Here is a 15,496-nt window from a genome sequence, read left to right on the forward strand (position 1 = left end):
CATTCACAGCTGTCTAGGGTACCCCACATCCTTGCATTCACAGCTGTCTAGGGGAACCCCACATCCCTGCATTCACAGCTGTCTAGGGGAACCCCACATCCCTGCATTCACAGCTGTCTAGGGGAACCCCACATCCCTGCATTCACAGCTGTCTAGGGTACCCCACATCCCTGCATTCACAGCTGTCTAGGGGAACCCTACATCCCTGCATTCACAGGTGTCTAGGGAATCCCACATCTCAGCATTCACAGCTGTCTAGGGGAACCCCACATCCCTGCATTCACAGCTGTCTAGGGGAACCCTACAGTCCAGCATTCACAGCTGTCTAGGGGAACCTCACATCCCTGCATTCACAACTGTCTAGCGGAACCAAACATCTCAGCATTCACAGCTGTCTAGGGGAACCAAACATCTCAACATTCACAGCTGTCTAGGGGAACCCTACATCTCAACATTCACAGCTGTCTAGGGGAACCCTACATCTCAACAATAACAGCTGTATTAGGGAACCCCACATCCTTGCAGTCACAGCTGTCTCAAGGAACCAAACATCTCAGCATTCACAGCTGTCTAGGGGAACCAAACATCTCAGCATTCACAGCTGTCTAGGGGAACCAAACATCTCAGCATTCACAGCTGTCTAGGGGAACAAAAAATCTCAGCATTCACAGCTGTCTAGGGTAACCCCACATCTCAGCATTCATAGCTGTCTAGGGGAACCCAACATCTCAGCATTCACAGCTGTCTCGGGGAACCAAACATCTCAGCATTCATAGCTGTCTAGGGGAACCCCACATCTATGTATTCATAGCTGTCTATGGGAACCAAATAAACACCTCAGCATTCACAGCTGTCTAGCGGAACCAAACATCTCAGCATTCACAGCTGTCTAGGGGAACCAAACATCTCAGCATTCACAGCTGTCTAGGGGAACCAAACATCTCAGCATTCACAGCTGTCTAGGGGAACCAAACATCTCAGCATTCACAGCTGTCTAGGGGAACCAAACATCTCAGCATTCACAGCTGTCTAGGGGAACCACACTTCTTTGCATTCACAGCTGTCTATGGTACCCCAGATCTCTGCATTCACAGCTATCTAGGGAACCCTACATCCCTGTATTCACAGCTGTCCAGGGGAACCCCCACATCCCTGCGTTCACAGGTGTCTAGGGGAACCCCACATCTCAGCATTCACAGCTGTCTAGGGGAACCCCACATCTCAGCATTCACAGATGTCTAGAGGAACCAAACATCTCAGCATTCACAGCTGTCTAGGGGAACCACACATCTCAGCATTCACAGATGTCTAGAGGAACCAAACATCTCAGCATTCACAGCTGTCTAGGAGAACCACACATCTCAGCATTCACAGCTGCCTAGGGGAGCCCTACATCTCTGCATTCACAGCTGTCTAGGGGAACCACACATCTCAGCATTTACAGCTGCCTAGGGGAACCACACATCCCTGCATTCACAGCTTTCTAGGGGAACCCTACATCCCTGCATTCACAGCTGCCTAGGGTAACCAAACATCTCAGCATTTACAGCTGTCTAGGGGAGCCCACATCCCTGCATTCACAGCTGTCCAGGGGAACAAAACATCTCATCATTCACAGCTGTCTAGGGGAACCACACATCTCAGCATTCACAGATGTATAGAGGAACCAAACATCTCAGCATTCACAGCTGTCTAGGAGAACCACACATCTCAGCATTCACAGCTGCCTAGGGGAGCCCTACATCTCTGCATTCACAGCTGTCTAGGGGAACCACACATCTCAGCATTCACAGCTGTCTGGGGGAACCACAGATCTCAGCATTCACAGCTGTCTCGGGTAACCACACATCTCAGCATTCACAGCTGTCTAGGGGAACCACACATCTCAGCATTTACAGCTGCCTAGGGGAACCACACATCCCTGCATTCACAGCTTTCTAGGGGAACCCTACATCCCTGCATTCACAGCTGCCTAGGGTAACCACACATCTCAGCATTTACAGCTGTCTAGGGGAGCCCACATCCCTGCATTCACAGCTGTCCAGGGGAACCAAACATCTCATCATTCACAGCTGTCTAGGGGAACCACACATCTTAGCATTCACAGCTGTCTGGGGGGGGACCACACATCCCCGCATTCACAGCTGTCTAAGGGAACCACACATCTCAGCATTCACAGCTGTCTAGGGTACCCCAAATCCTTGCATTCACAGCTGTCTAGGGTAACCCCACATCCCTGCATTCACAGCTGTCTAGGGGAACCCCACATCCCTGCATTCACAACTGTCTAGGGGAACCCTACATCCCTGCATTCACAGGTGTCTAGGGAATCCCACATCTCAGCATTCACAGCTGTCTAGGGGAACCCCACATCCCTGCATTCACAGCTGTCTAGGGGAACCCTACAGTCCAGCATTCACAGCTGTCTAGGGGAACCTCACATCCCTGCATTCACAGCTGTCTAGGGGAACCAAACATCTCAGCATTCACAGCTGTCTAGGGGAACCAAACATCTCAGCATTCACAGCTGTCTGGGGGAACCAAACATCTCAACATTCACAGCTGTCTAGGGGAACCCTACATCTCAACAATAACAGCTGTATTAGGGAACCCCACATCCTTGCAGTCACAGCTGTCTAGAGGAACCAAACATCTCAGCATTCACAGCTGTCTAGGGGAACCAAACATCTCAGCATTCACAGCTGTCTCGGGGAACCAAACATCTCAGCATTCACAGCTGTCTAGGGGAACAAAAAATCTCAGCATTCACAGCTGTCTAGGGTAACCCCACATCTCAGCATTCACAGCTGTCTAGGGGAACCCAACATCTCAGCATTCACAGCTGTCTCGGGGAACCAAACATCTCAGCATTCATAGCTGTCTAGGGGAACCCCACATCTCTGTATTCATAGCTGTCTAGGGGAACCAAATAAACACCTCAGCATTCACAGCTGTCTAGGGGAACCAAACATCTCAACATTCACAGCTGTCTAGGGGAACCTCACATCCCTGCATTCACAGCTGTCTAGGGGAACCAAACATCTCAGCATTCACAGCTGTCTAGGGGAACCAAACATCTCAGCATTCACAGCTGTCTAGGGGAACCAAACATCTCAGCATTCACAGCTGTCTAGGGGAACCAAACATCTCAACATTCTCAGCTGTCTCGGGGAACCCTACATCTCAATATCAACAGCTGTCTTGGGGAACCCCCACATCCTTGCAGTCACAGCTGTCTAGAGGAACCAAACATCTCAGCATTAACAGCTGTCTAGGGGAACCAAACATCTCAGCAATCACAGCTGTCTAGGGGAACCAAACATCTCAGCATTCACAGCTGTCTAGGGAAACCAAAAATCGCAGCATTCACAGCTGTCCAAGGTAAACCCACATCTCAGCATTCACAGCTGTCTAGGGGAACCCCACATCTCAGCATTCACAGCTGTCTAGGGGAACCAAACATCTCAGCATTCATAGTTGTCTAGGGGAACCCCACATCTCTGCATTCATAGCTGTCTAGGGGAACCAAATAAACACCTCTGCATTCATAGCCGTCTAGGGGAACCAAACATCTTAACATTCACAGCTGTCTAGGGGAACCAAACATCTCAACATTCATAGTTGTCTAGGGGAACCAAATAAACACCTCTGCATTCATAGCTGTCTAGGGGAACCAAATAAACACCTCAGCATTCATAGCTGTCTAGGGTAACCAAACATCTTAACATTCACAGCTGTCTTGGGGAACCAAACATCTCAACATTCACAGCTGTATAGGGAAAAATACCTTTGCCATGACAACACTTGCTACAGATAATAAGAGTCAGCTTTATTCTATTTTTTACAAGACTGCACATTTTATATAATAAAAAAAGTATATAAATACAATATATAAATAGGAAGATAAATATCAATAGCTTAAATGAAATGATACATGCAGTGGTTATAAGTGTGAAAGAATAAGCTATGTGTGATTACACACATGTATAAATGGAAGTTCATGCCTTACTGCTTAGTAATAATAATAATAATAACTTTATTGAACTCATATCCACAATGGGGTATTGATAAATACAATAAAGGTAATATATATAAAAATAGTGACAAAACAAAATTATAAATATAACTAAAACTAATAAAATACATAACAGTTAGAAAAAGAGAAAAATGTAAATCATCTAAATTGAAGTTTTGATGCTCAATGAACTGAATTCACCCAAAGACCACAGAATACACGGTTTAAAGATGTATTTTATATGGGATTCTACCCTTTTGTAATAATACTAACACTATATTATTAGATATTTTATGTTGCAAATGTATGAATTTTGTACATTAATGTTCACTTAATAGGAACACATTCTACAATATTTTGTGTGTTTATTTGATTCACTCAATGTCTGTTGACATGTTGTAGTATGTCTGTGAATGTTAGTGTTAATGGTATTGTATATATGTTAATAATTAATTAAATTGGTATATAATTTCTCATCTGACTTTCAGCACAACATGTTACAATTCATGGACAACCATTATAATACATGTAGCTGTGTAAGAAAATGTAGCTACATGCCCTGAGCAGTCACAAAACCAATTGTGAATACAAATTTGATCCAGTTTATTGTTAATTACACTTGTGCCACTCAACAACACTAGTGTTAACCTGAACAACAAACAAATTCAAATATACAGATTTCATTGTACAATTTCAAAAAACAGACACATCTCCAAAAATTGATCAAACCTATATTTAAATACTGTAAAACACTTTGAAATAGCTATATGCCATTTTAGCGGATTTGATTCAATGCATAAATTAACTGAATCTTAATTTAGCTAAAGTGCCAACAATCTTAGTGTGGGAATATACTCTAGTCTAATTAGCGACATCTTAATTTAGCAGAATTGCGGATTAGCTAAAATAACGTGCTCGCTAAAAAGACATGTTTTACAGTATACAGGAGAAGACTGCCATGATTGTTGACAATTCATTACATAATTAGAATTTTGTATATTAAAAACTATGATACAAATATATAATTTTGTAAATTATGAAAGTCTAGGTATAGTTATAACATTATTGGCATATAATTATACAGAAGGGGCTAATAACATAGTAACATAATGAAAAAACTACAATAATACAAAATTATGTGATCTGTTACACATCAAAAGTAGTTTGAGAATATTTTTGTCTTTTGATTTGAATATTAATAAGTATTTTCCTGATAAAGTTTGCAACCATATTATTCATTGTGACTCTATTTTTACTGTAAACATTAAGGAATATTCCAAACATTACAATCAGCCCTGACCATATATACCTGAAAATATAAAAACATAATAGTATTGTACTGTATTGAAATAAGGGATCATGAAAGAAAGCATATTCCAAGCATCACAATCAGTTATTTTGTTATTGCCTGTTTATCAGTCAAGTGTTACTTTGTCTCTTCTTTGTCTGTCCTTTGTTTGATGTCTATTGTCTGTCAGTTGTTTGTTGTCTATTGTCTGTCAGTTATTTGTTGTCTATTGTCCATTTGTCAGTCATTGTTTGTGTTCTTGGATTTGTAATAGTAAACTCAGATCGGTTATGACTTTGGATTTGGATGAGTATAATGACATTTCAACATTACATCATGAAGGCAAAACTGTCTTAGTAATGTGTCAGATACTTACTGTACTGTGAATGGTTTTGTAAAAAACATAAATGATAATATAATGGTGACTGCTTTACGACATGTGGTCACTAGAAGAACAAGAAAAATCATAAAGAAATTATTAGCGTGGCAATTTATATTGAAAAATGTCATCGCTTAAATATTGAATAATACAATGTTGTGTTCTCTTTACAATCAAAGAAAGCTTAGAAAGAACTCCCATGTGCTGAGAGTATTGGAGACACATTAAATATAATTCGAAATTACTTAGCTGAAAACTAATTATGTAAATCAGAAAATTAATATGAACAGATTTGAGTGTAAAACTAATGAGGTCTGCGCAATGTAACAGAAAATCTATGTTTCCAAGTTTAATTGAAATGTGATTAGAACCAAAAAATTATGAATTATTATGCTTATTAGGGAATTAATATGAACAGATTTTTACCCCAAACTAATTAGGTTTGTACATTGTCCTAGAGCATATTTGTACTAAGTTTCATTGAAATGGAATAATTAGTACTTTAGATATCAGTGTGAAAGCTTAAAATTGGTTAATTATGCAAATTAGGTAATTAATATGTACAGGTTTTAACCCACAATTATCCAGGTCTGTCTATTGTCCTACAGCATCCATGTACATTCATTGATATGTGATGTTTAGTACCCGAGATATCAGTGTGAAAGTTGGTTAATTATGCAAATTAGGTGATTAATATGCACAAATATTTACCAGAAACTCATTGGGTCTGCATAATTCTAGATTCATTGAAATGTGATGATTAGTACTTTAGATATCAGTAGAAAAGCTGAAAATTAATTATGCAAATTAGGTAATTAATATGCACAATTATTTACCCTAAAACTAATCAGGTCTCTGCATAGTCCTAAAGGATCTATGTACCAAGTTTCATTGAAATGCGATGATTAGTACTTGAGATACCCGTGGAAAAGCTGAAAATTAACTAATTATGCAAATTAGGTGATTAATATGCACAAATATTTATCAGAAACAATCAATCTCTGCATAGTCCTCGAGTATGTAAGTACCAAGTTTCATTGAAATGTAATGCTCACTACTTATATTAAATGCTGAAAATTAATTAATTATGCAAATTAGGTAATTAATATGTACTGATATTACCATAAAAACTATCAGGTCTGTGCAGTGTCATATGACATCTATGTACCAAGTTTCATTGAAATGTGATGATTAGTACTTATATCAAATGCTGAAAATTAATTAATTATGCAAATTAGGTAATTAATATGTACTGATATTACCATAAAACTATCAGGTCTGTGCAGTGTCATATGACATCTATGTACCAAGTTTCATCAAAATCCAATGAGTGGTTCTTTAGATATCAGTGGAACAGTCATAGAACAGCTAAAAATTAGCTAATTATCATGCAAATTAGGTAATTAACGAGCATGGATTTTTACCAAAACCTAATCAAATCTGCGCATTGGCCCAGAGCATCTATGCACCAAGTTTCATCAAAAACCGATGTATGGTTCTTGAGATAGCAGTGGAACAGTCGGACACACATACACACATACACACATACACACACACACACACACACACACACACACATACAGACACACTAACTGCAAAGACTCCCATTTTGTGCTTCGCACATGGGAGTCAAAAAATACCACATTTTCCAAAATACGAAATAAACTTGGCATTATGACTGTGTGTGTAAAGTGCCTTTGTGTGTGTAAAGTATGTATGCAGAAAATTTGTAATCAAATTGAAGAGGAAAATGTTTTGTATTGAAAGTTATGAATGTACATAGTGGAAGTTTGTGAATAGATTGAAAATTTATGTATTTACCGGTTACAGCAACAAGAGCACCAAGTAATTTAATAAGCGCTAAGACAAATGATATCCCAAGATATCCAGTGATAGAAAATATCAAAGCATAACCATAGGTCTTCATTGGATGCTAACAACAAAATACACAGTAATAATTTATACATTCATTCACCAGAGAGAATACTGATGGTTATAACACAAACCAAAAAAAAAGTAGAAATACAGACTTGCAAAATGTGTTTAAAACTGAACAAAGTAGATGACTATATTCACTACAGAAGACGTCCAATGAATTTAAACTGAAAATATTATTCTAGACCAGTGATATAAGTGTCTTAATTTGACCAGACTCAACTCTTTCATAAACACATAAACTTCTATTGGAGCAAATAGGGTACAGTACATAAATCAAACTGCATAGAAAAAATTAATTTAGACTTGCTGCCTGATTTCAAAACTGTTTTAAATCAAACATCTAATTAAATCTATTAAACCTTAATTGAATTTTTCAAATTTCCAACTTCAATGATGGCACACAGATTCAAATCTGGTTGAAAAGTATATTTTGATCATTTGTTAGCCACACAGCCTCTTCTGTGGCCTACAAAGCGCCCTCTAGTGGTGTAAAATAATGTTGTAATATAATGAATAAAAATTTGTCATGTTGTAAGTATAGCAATTAATTCTTTGAATGGAAATGCAATTTTTATCAACATTCGCAAACTAAATTTATTAATTTTTTAATATTTACAAATACAAAATTTTGAATAAGACCTAGGCAATTTGAAAAAAGGTGCATCTGGTCCAAAACAAGAGAAAATTATAGGAATGTTTCCATGTAAATATAGCAACTACTTTGGTTCAAAGATTCAACATGCAAAACACATATTGTGTTACACTTGGTTCTGCAGCCATTGCTCGCCTGTATAGCCCTGTAACATATTTTATTTTCAGGTGTCTCATGTGATACAAGTGATTAGAAGAGCTACGCTATTTTAAATGGTTTAAATTTTAAGAGTAACAATTGGCTCTCACAGCTCTTGATGTGCAAGACTGACAGGAGTGACCACACTCCTGAAATAGCATGACTAGTATAATTTTCATATATTATTTGTTCTCCAATTATTGTCAATCACAAAAAAGTAAACAAAAATTGATATAATAAGAGATCTATCAAAGCATTGCTTGAAAAAATTGATCATTTTTGTACAAATTGCATAGAAATCCTTGTTAAAACATTTTATAAAAATGAAATATTATTCATTAGACAACATTTTGAGATATGATACACCAAAAATGATTAATATTCATACACTGACCTGTGCAAAAAACTGGAATGCATTGTACAAACTACCATGGATAAGTAGACCACACAAAATATAAATAAATCCAATAAAATATGAATAAAATACCTGCAAATATATGAAAAGAAATTAATTCAACAAAATATTCTTGAAGTTGCATTGGCTGTAACTATTAATTTATTAATTTTTTTTTAATGAAACATTTCATTTGTCAATATTCCCAATTTGTGACGACCATCGTTGAAATGTGGACAGTGAAAGCATAGAATATAAGCTATATACCAACGTTGTACATATTATCACTTGCAAGTGAAAAAAATGACCATAGGGTTGCATCCAGGTCTCTAGAGGGCGCTGTCTATTGAAATCCAGTTTTGTCAAGCGAACCTCAGGAATTATGGTACAAGATGACAACCTAGTGAGGGCCATGGATGTCAAAATACATCACCATCTTGAGCAGTTTTAAAACATCTCTTTGTTGAGCTCTCACTGATGCTTTTATGTGTATTCACCATCTTGAGCAGTTAAACATCTCTTTGTTGAGCTCTCACTCATGCTTTTATGTGTATTCACCATCTTGAGCAGTTAAACATCTCTTTGTTGAGCTCTCACTGATGCTTTTATGTGTATTCACCATCTTGAGCAGTTAAACATCTCTTTGTTGAGTTCTCACTGATGCTTTCATGTGTATTCACAATCTTGAGCAGTTAAACATCTCTTTGTTGAGTTCTCACTCATGCTTTTATGTGTATTCACCATCTTGAGCAGTTAAACATCTCTTTGTTGAGCTCTCACTCATGCTTTTATGTGTATTCACCATCTTGAGCAGTTAAACATCTCTTTGTTGAGCTCTCACTCATGCTTTTATGTGTATTCACCATCTTGAGCAGTTAAACATCTCTTTGTTGAGCTCTCACTGATGCTTTTATGTGTATTCACAATCTTGAGCAGTTAAACATCTCTTTGTTGAGCTCTCACTGATGCTTTTATGTGTATTCACAATCTTGAGCAGTTAAACATCTCTTTGTTGAGTTCTCACTGATGCTTTCATGTGTATTCACCATCTTGAGCAGTTAAACATCTCTTTGTTGAGCTCTCACTGATGCTTTTATGTGTATTCACCATCTTGAGCAGTTAAACATCTCTTTGTTGAGCTCTCACTGATGCTTTTATGTGTATTCACAATCTTGAGCAGTTAAACATCTCTTTGTTGAGCTCTCACTGATGCTTTTATGTGTATTCACCATCTTGAGCAGTTAAACATCTCTTTGTTGAGTTCTCACTGATGCTTTCATGTGTATTCACCATCTTGAGCAGTTAAACATCTCTTTGTTGAGTTCTCACTGATGCTTTTATGTGTATTCACCATCTTGAGCAGTTAAACATCTCTTTGTTGAGCTCTCACTGATGCTTTTATGTGTATTCACCATCTTGAGCAGTTAAACATCTCTTTGTTGAGTTCTCACTCATGCTTTTATGTGTATTCACCATCTTGAGCAGTTAAACATCTCTTTGTTGAGCTCTCACTGATGCTTTTATGTGTATTTACATTAACTGTAATACCATAGTATGTGTTATGTATCAATTTTTTTATTACGTAACCAATCTGAATTAAATTGTGACTACTCAACTCTTAGTTTTCACCTCACATTTTTGTTTAAAGTCACTTTGCACATGCATTTGTGTAAGAATAGTTCACCTTTATGTGGTTGTATTTAACCAAAAGAAATTGTCAAACATGATTTTTGTTGACTTACCACTTCAGTATTGGTGGCATTATATTGTTTCATTGTCTTTTCTTGTACATTTCCAATAGCAGCATCAGCAAACAGAGCCATCGATATCAACACAACACCTATGAATAAAAACATTAACACAATAATTATAAATAACCTACAACTATGATTGGAGTTTTAATTACTACCGTATTTCACTGATAAAATATACATTCTTTCACAAGGCTTATAATTGAAGATATCATGAGCACATTTTTAGATCATTGTTTAATATGTAGCAACTGCATTTATTTACGGGTACCTAAAAAGCTAGTGAGTTTGCTGTTTTGATCAAGTCTGCCTGTGCTAACGATTCTTTTGTTTTAATACAATAAATGCAATTCGTTAACCTAGCAATAAATAATGTTTTCAGTGCTGAATATACGATGGTGACGAGAGAAAGAACTTGAAGTGTAACTGAATTGGGCCAATTGACTTTTTTTGTGTGCAAAAATTATTTATAAACAACATTATGAAAAAAGTCAGATGAAAAGGGTATATAAATTGGGTAAACAGTCAATGAAATTCCAAAATCTGGCCACGCCCCCCTCTCCCGTCATCTTTGAGATTTTTCAGCATTACGAGTGTTGGCGAAATGGCGCCACCAACGGAACCATAAAGCAGGAGATAGCCAGCAGACAGGGGAGCGCTGTGTTGTTGGCAGGTGTAGCAACACACATAGCGATCGCGCAAGTCTTTATGCGTTCCCAAAAGATTCGAATTTATGACATCAGTGGACCAAAGCCGTCAAGAACACCAGGAAATATTGGGATGGACCTTTTCTTTATAACGTTATCTGTAGTGCCCATTTTACGCCCAAATCATTTATCAGTACAGTTCATTTGTTTTCGATATTCGTCCTACCGGAAATAGAACATGCGATCTATCGGACGCACACAAATTTACATTTTAGAGTGCAGATTTTCTAACATTACCGATACATTGTTCAGGTAGAGTTTAATAACAACGTTAAGATTTTCGGTCACGATGTTCAAACTCTGTGTCTGTGCCTGAATCGTCACGGTCATTTTGTGGTCACCCACATCGCGTACTTTTCTCGCAGGTTCAAACCTGCTATATGTACAGTTAATGTATTGATTATTATAGGAGCATGCTAAGTATCTTTTAAGGAATGCTTGAATCCCAGATTAATTTTAAACTTGTTTTTTAAATCAGATTAAGGGGCTTCAAATAAACAGCGATGTATGTAACCTAGGTGACAAGGTCTCTGATATTGGTATGGCTCATCAAATAAACACACCATACGACTTTGAAATGAAGGCATGCAATAAGAGACTCTCCTGAATAGATGTGATGTAGCATTGGTCAATTCTACTTATAACAGATAACTTAATACAAAAAATCATACCTATGTGGTCAAAATTGGGTGATACTTTGACATCCGCTAATGTAAACAGTATGAGACCAATACTCATGCATAATGCAGCTACAACATCTATAATACCATACCGTTTACCTGTAACCAAGAAAACAGACCAGTATTAAGGAAAGACACAAATATTCATGTTATGGGTGAAAATATTATCCCCTGTCTTATTGGTTAAAGAATTGTTTTAATTATTTAATTGTTTGAAATTATGTTGTAAAAATTACAACAAAATTAATGAGTGGTATGGGGGTTGGTAGTCATGTGTGTGAAACAGCTTAGTGACTCAACCAACCACAACATACAAAGTAAAACAGCTTACCTTGTATAAGGACACCACCAACCACAACGTACAAAGTAAAACAGCTTACCTTGTATAAGGACACCACCAACCACAACATACAAAGTAAAACAGCTTACCTTGTATAAGGACACCACCAACCACAACATACAAAGTAAAACAGCTTACCTTGTGTAAGGACACCACCAAGCACAACATACAAAGTAAAACAGCTTACCTTGTATAAGGACACCACCAAGCACAACATACAAAGTAAAACAGCTTACCTTGTATAAGGACACCACCAACCACAACATACAAAGTAAAACAGCTTACCTTGTATAAGGACACCACCAACCACAACATACAAAGTAAAACAGCTTACCTTGTATAAGGACACCACCAACCACAACATACAAAGTAAAACAGCTTACCTTGTATAAGGACACCACCAACCACAACATACAAAGTAAAACAGCTTACCTTGTATAAGGACACCACCAACCACAACATACAAAGTAAAACAGCTTACCTTGTATAAGGACACCACCAACCACAACATACAAAGTAAAACAGCTTACCTTGTATAAGGACACCACCAACCACAACGTACAAAGTAAAACAGCTTACCTTGTATAAGGACACCACCAACCACAACGTACAAAGTAAAACAGCTTACCTTGTATAAGGACACCACCAACCACAACATACAAAGTAAAACAGCTTACCTTGTATAAGGACACCACCAACCACAACATACAAAGTAAAACAGCTTACCTTGTGTAAGGACACCACCAAGCACAACATACAAAGTAAAACAGCTTACCTTGTATAAGGACACCACCAAGCACAACATACAAAGTAAAACAGCTTACCTTGTATAAGGACACCACCAACCACAACATACAAAGTAAAACAGCTTACCTTGTATAAGGACACCACCAACCACAACATACAAAGTAAAACAGCTTACCTTGTATAAGGACACCACCAACCACAACATACAAAGTAAAACAGCTTACCTTGTATAAGGACACCACCAACCACAACATACAAAGTAAAACAGCTTACCTTGTATAAGGACACCACCAACCACAACATACAAAGTAAAACAGCTTACCTTGTATAAGGACACCACCAACCACAACATACAAAGTAAAACAGCTTACCTTGTATAAGGACACCACCAACCACAACGTACAAAGTAAAACAGCTTACCTTGTATAAGGACACCACCAACCACAACGTACAAAGTAAAACAGCTTACCTTGTATAAGGACACCACCAACCACAACATACAAAGTAAAACAGCTTACCTTGTATAAGGACACCACCAACCACAACATACAATGTAAAACAGCTTACCTTGTATAAGGACACCACCAACCACAACATACAAAGTAAAACAGCTTACCTTGTATAAGGACACCACCAACCACAACATACAAAGTTAAACAGCTTACCTTGTATAAGGACACCACCAACCACAACGTACAAAGTAAAACAGCTTACCTTGTATAAGGACACCACCAACCACAACATACAAAGTAAAACAGCTTACCTTGTATAAGGACACCACCAACCACAACGTACAAAGTAAAACAGCTTACCTTGTATAAGAACACCACCAACCACAACATACAAAGTAAAACAGCTTACCTTGTATAAGAACACCACCAACCACAACATACAAAGTAAAACAGCTTACCTTGTATAAGGACACCACCAACCACAACATACAAAGTAAAACAGCTTACCTTGTATAAGGACACCACCAACCACAACGTACAAAATAAAACAGCTTACCTTGTATAAGGACACCACCAACCACAACATACAAAGTAAAACAGCTTACCTTGTATAAGGACACCACCAAGCACAACATACAAAGTAAAACAGCTTACCTTGTATAAGGACACCACCAAGCACAACATACAAAGTAAAACAGCTTACCTTGTATAAGGACACCACCAACCACAACATACAAAGTAAAACAGCTTACCTTGTATAAGGACACCACCAACCACATTGTACAAAGTAAAACAGCTTACCTTGTATAAGGACACCACCAACCACAACAAAGTAAAACAGCTTACCTTGTATAAGAACACCACCAAGCACAACATACAAAGTAAAACAGCTTACCTTGTATAAGGACACCATCAACCACAACTTACAAAGTAAAACAGCTTACCTTGTATAAGGACACCACCAACCACAACAAAGTAAAACAGCTTACCTTGTATAAGGACACCACCAACCACAACAAAGTAAAACAGCTTACCTTGTATAAGGACACCACCAAGCACAACATACAAAGTAAAACAGCTTACCTTGTGTAAGGACACCACCAACCACAACAAAGTAAAACAGCTTACCTTGTATAAGGACACCATCAACCACAACATACAAAGTAAAACAGCTTACCTTGTATAAGGACACCATCAACCACAACATACAAAGTAAAACAGCTTACCTTGTATAAGGACACCACCAACCACAACAAAGTAAAACAGCTTACCTTGTATAAGGACACCATCAACCACAACATACTAAGTAAAACAGCTTACCTTGTATAAGGACACCACCAACCACAACAAAGTAAAACAGCTTACCTTGTATAAGGACACCACCAACCACAACATACAAAGTAAAACAGCTTACCTTGTATAAGGACACCACCAACCACAACGTACAAAGTAAAACAGCTTACCTTGTATAAGGACACCACCAACCACAACATACAAAGTAAAACAGCTTACCTTGTATAAGGACACCACCAACCACAACAATGTAAAACAGCTTACCTTGTATAAGGACACCACCAACCACAACATACAAAGTAAAACAGCTTACCTTGTGTAAGGACACCACCAACCACAACGTACAAAGTAAAACAGCTTATCTTGTATAAGGACACCACCAACCACAACATACAAAGTAAAACAGCTTACCTTGTGTAAGGACACCACCAACCACAACGTACAAAGTAAAACAGCTTATCTTGTATAAGGACACCACCAACCACAACGTACAAAGTAAAACAGCTTACCTTGTATAAGGACACCACCAACCACAACATACAAAGTAAAACAGCTTACCTTGTGTAAGGACACCACCAACCACAACATACAAAGTAAAACAGCTTACCTTGTATAAGGACACCACCAACCACAACATACAAAGTAAAACAGCTTACCTTGTATAAGGACACCATCAACCACAACATACAAAGTAAAACAGCTTACCTTGTATAAGGACACCA

General features: G+C 37.8%; 1 protein-coding gene across 1 annotated transcript in view; it reads right to left on the minus strand.

Moving 5' to 3' along the window:
* Window positions 1-3,808: 3,808 nt before the first annotated feature.
* Window positions 3,809-15,496, minus strand: part of LOC102802138 (adenosine 3'-phospho 5'-phosphosulfate transporter 2-like) — a 52,511-nt gene continuing 40,823 nt past the window's right edge. Inside the window, exons 4-9 of the mRNA XM_085493349.1 lie at window positions 11,934-12,041; window positions 10,547-10,644; window positions 8,805-8,897; window positions 7,504-7,615; window positions 5,680-5,749; window positions 3,809-5,324 (exon numbers count right to left, since the gene is read on the minus strand). Of these exons, the coding sequence (XP_085349475.1) occupies window positions 5,162-5,324; window positions 5,680-5,749; window positions 7,504-7,615; window positions 8,805-8,897; window positions 10,547-10,644; window positions 11,934-12,041 (644 nt within the window). The 3' untranslated portion in view covers window positions 3,809-5,161. The remainder of the gene's footprint in view (window positions 5,325-5,679; window positions 5,750-7,503; window positions 7,616-8,804; window positions 8,898-10,546; window positions 10,645-11,933; window positions 12,042-15,496) is intronic.

Source organism: Saccoglossus kowalevskii, chromosome 18 (assembly GCF_978046115.1).
Source record: "Saccoglossus kowalevskii chromosome 18, keSacKowa6.1, whole genome shotgun sequence".
Classification (NCBI taxonomy): Eukaryota; Metazoa; Hemichordata; class Enteropneusta; family Harrimaniidae; genus Saccoglossus; species Saccoglossus kowalevskii.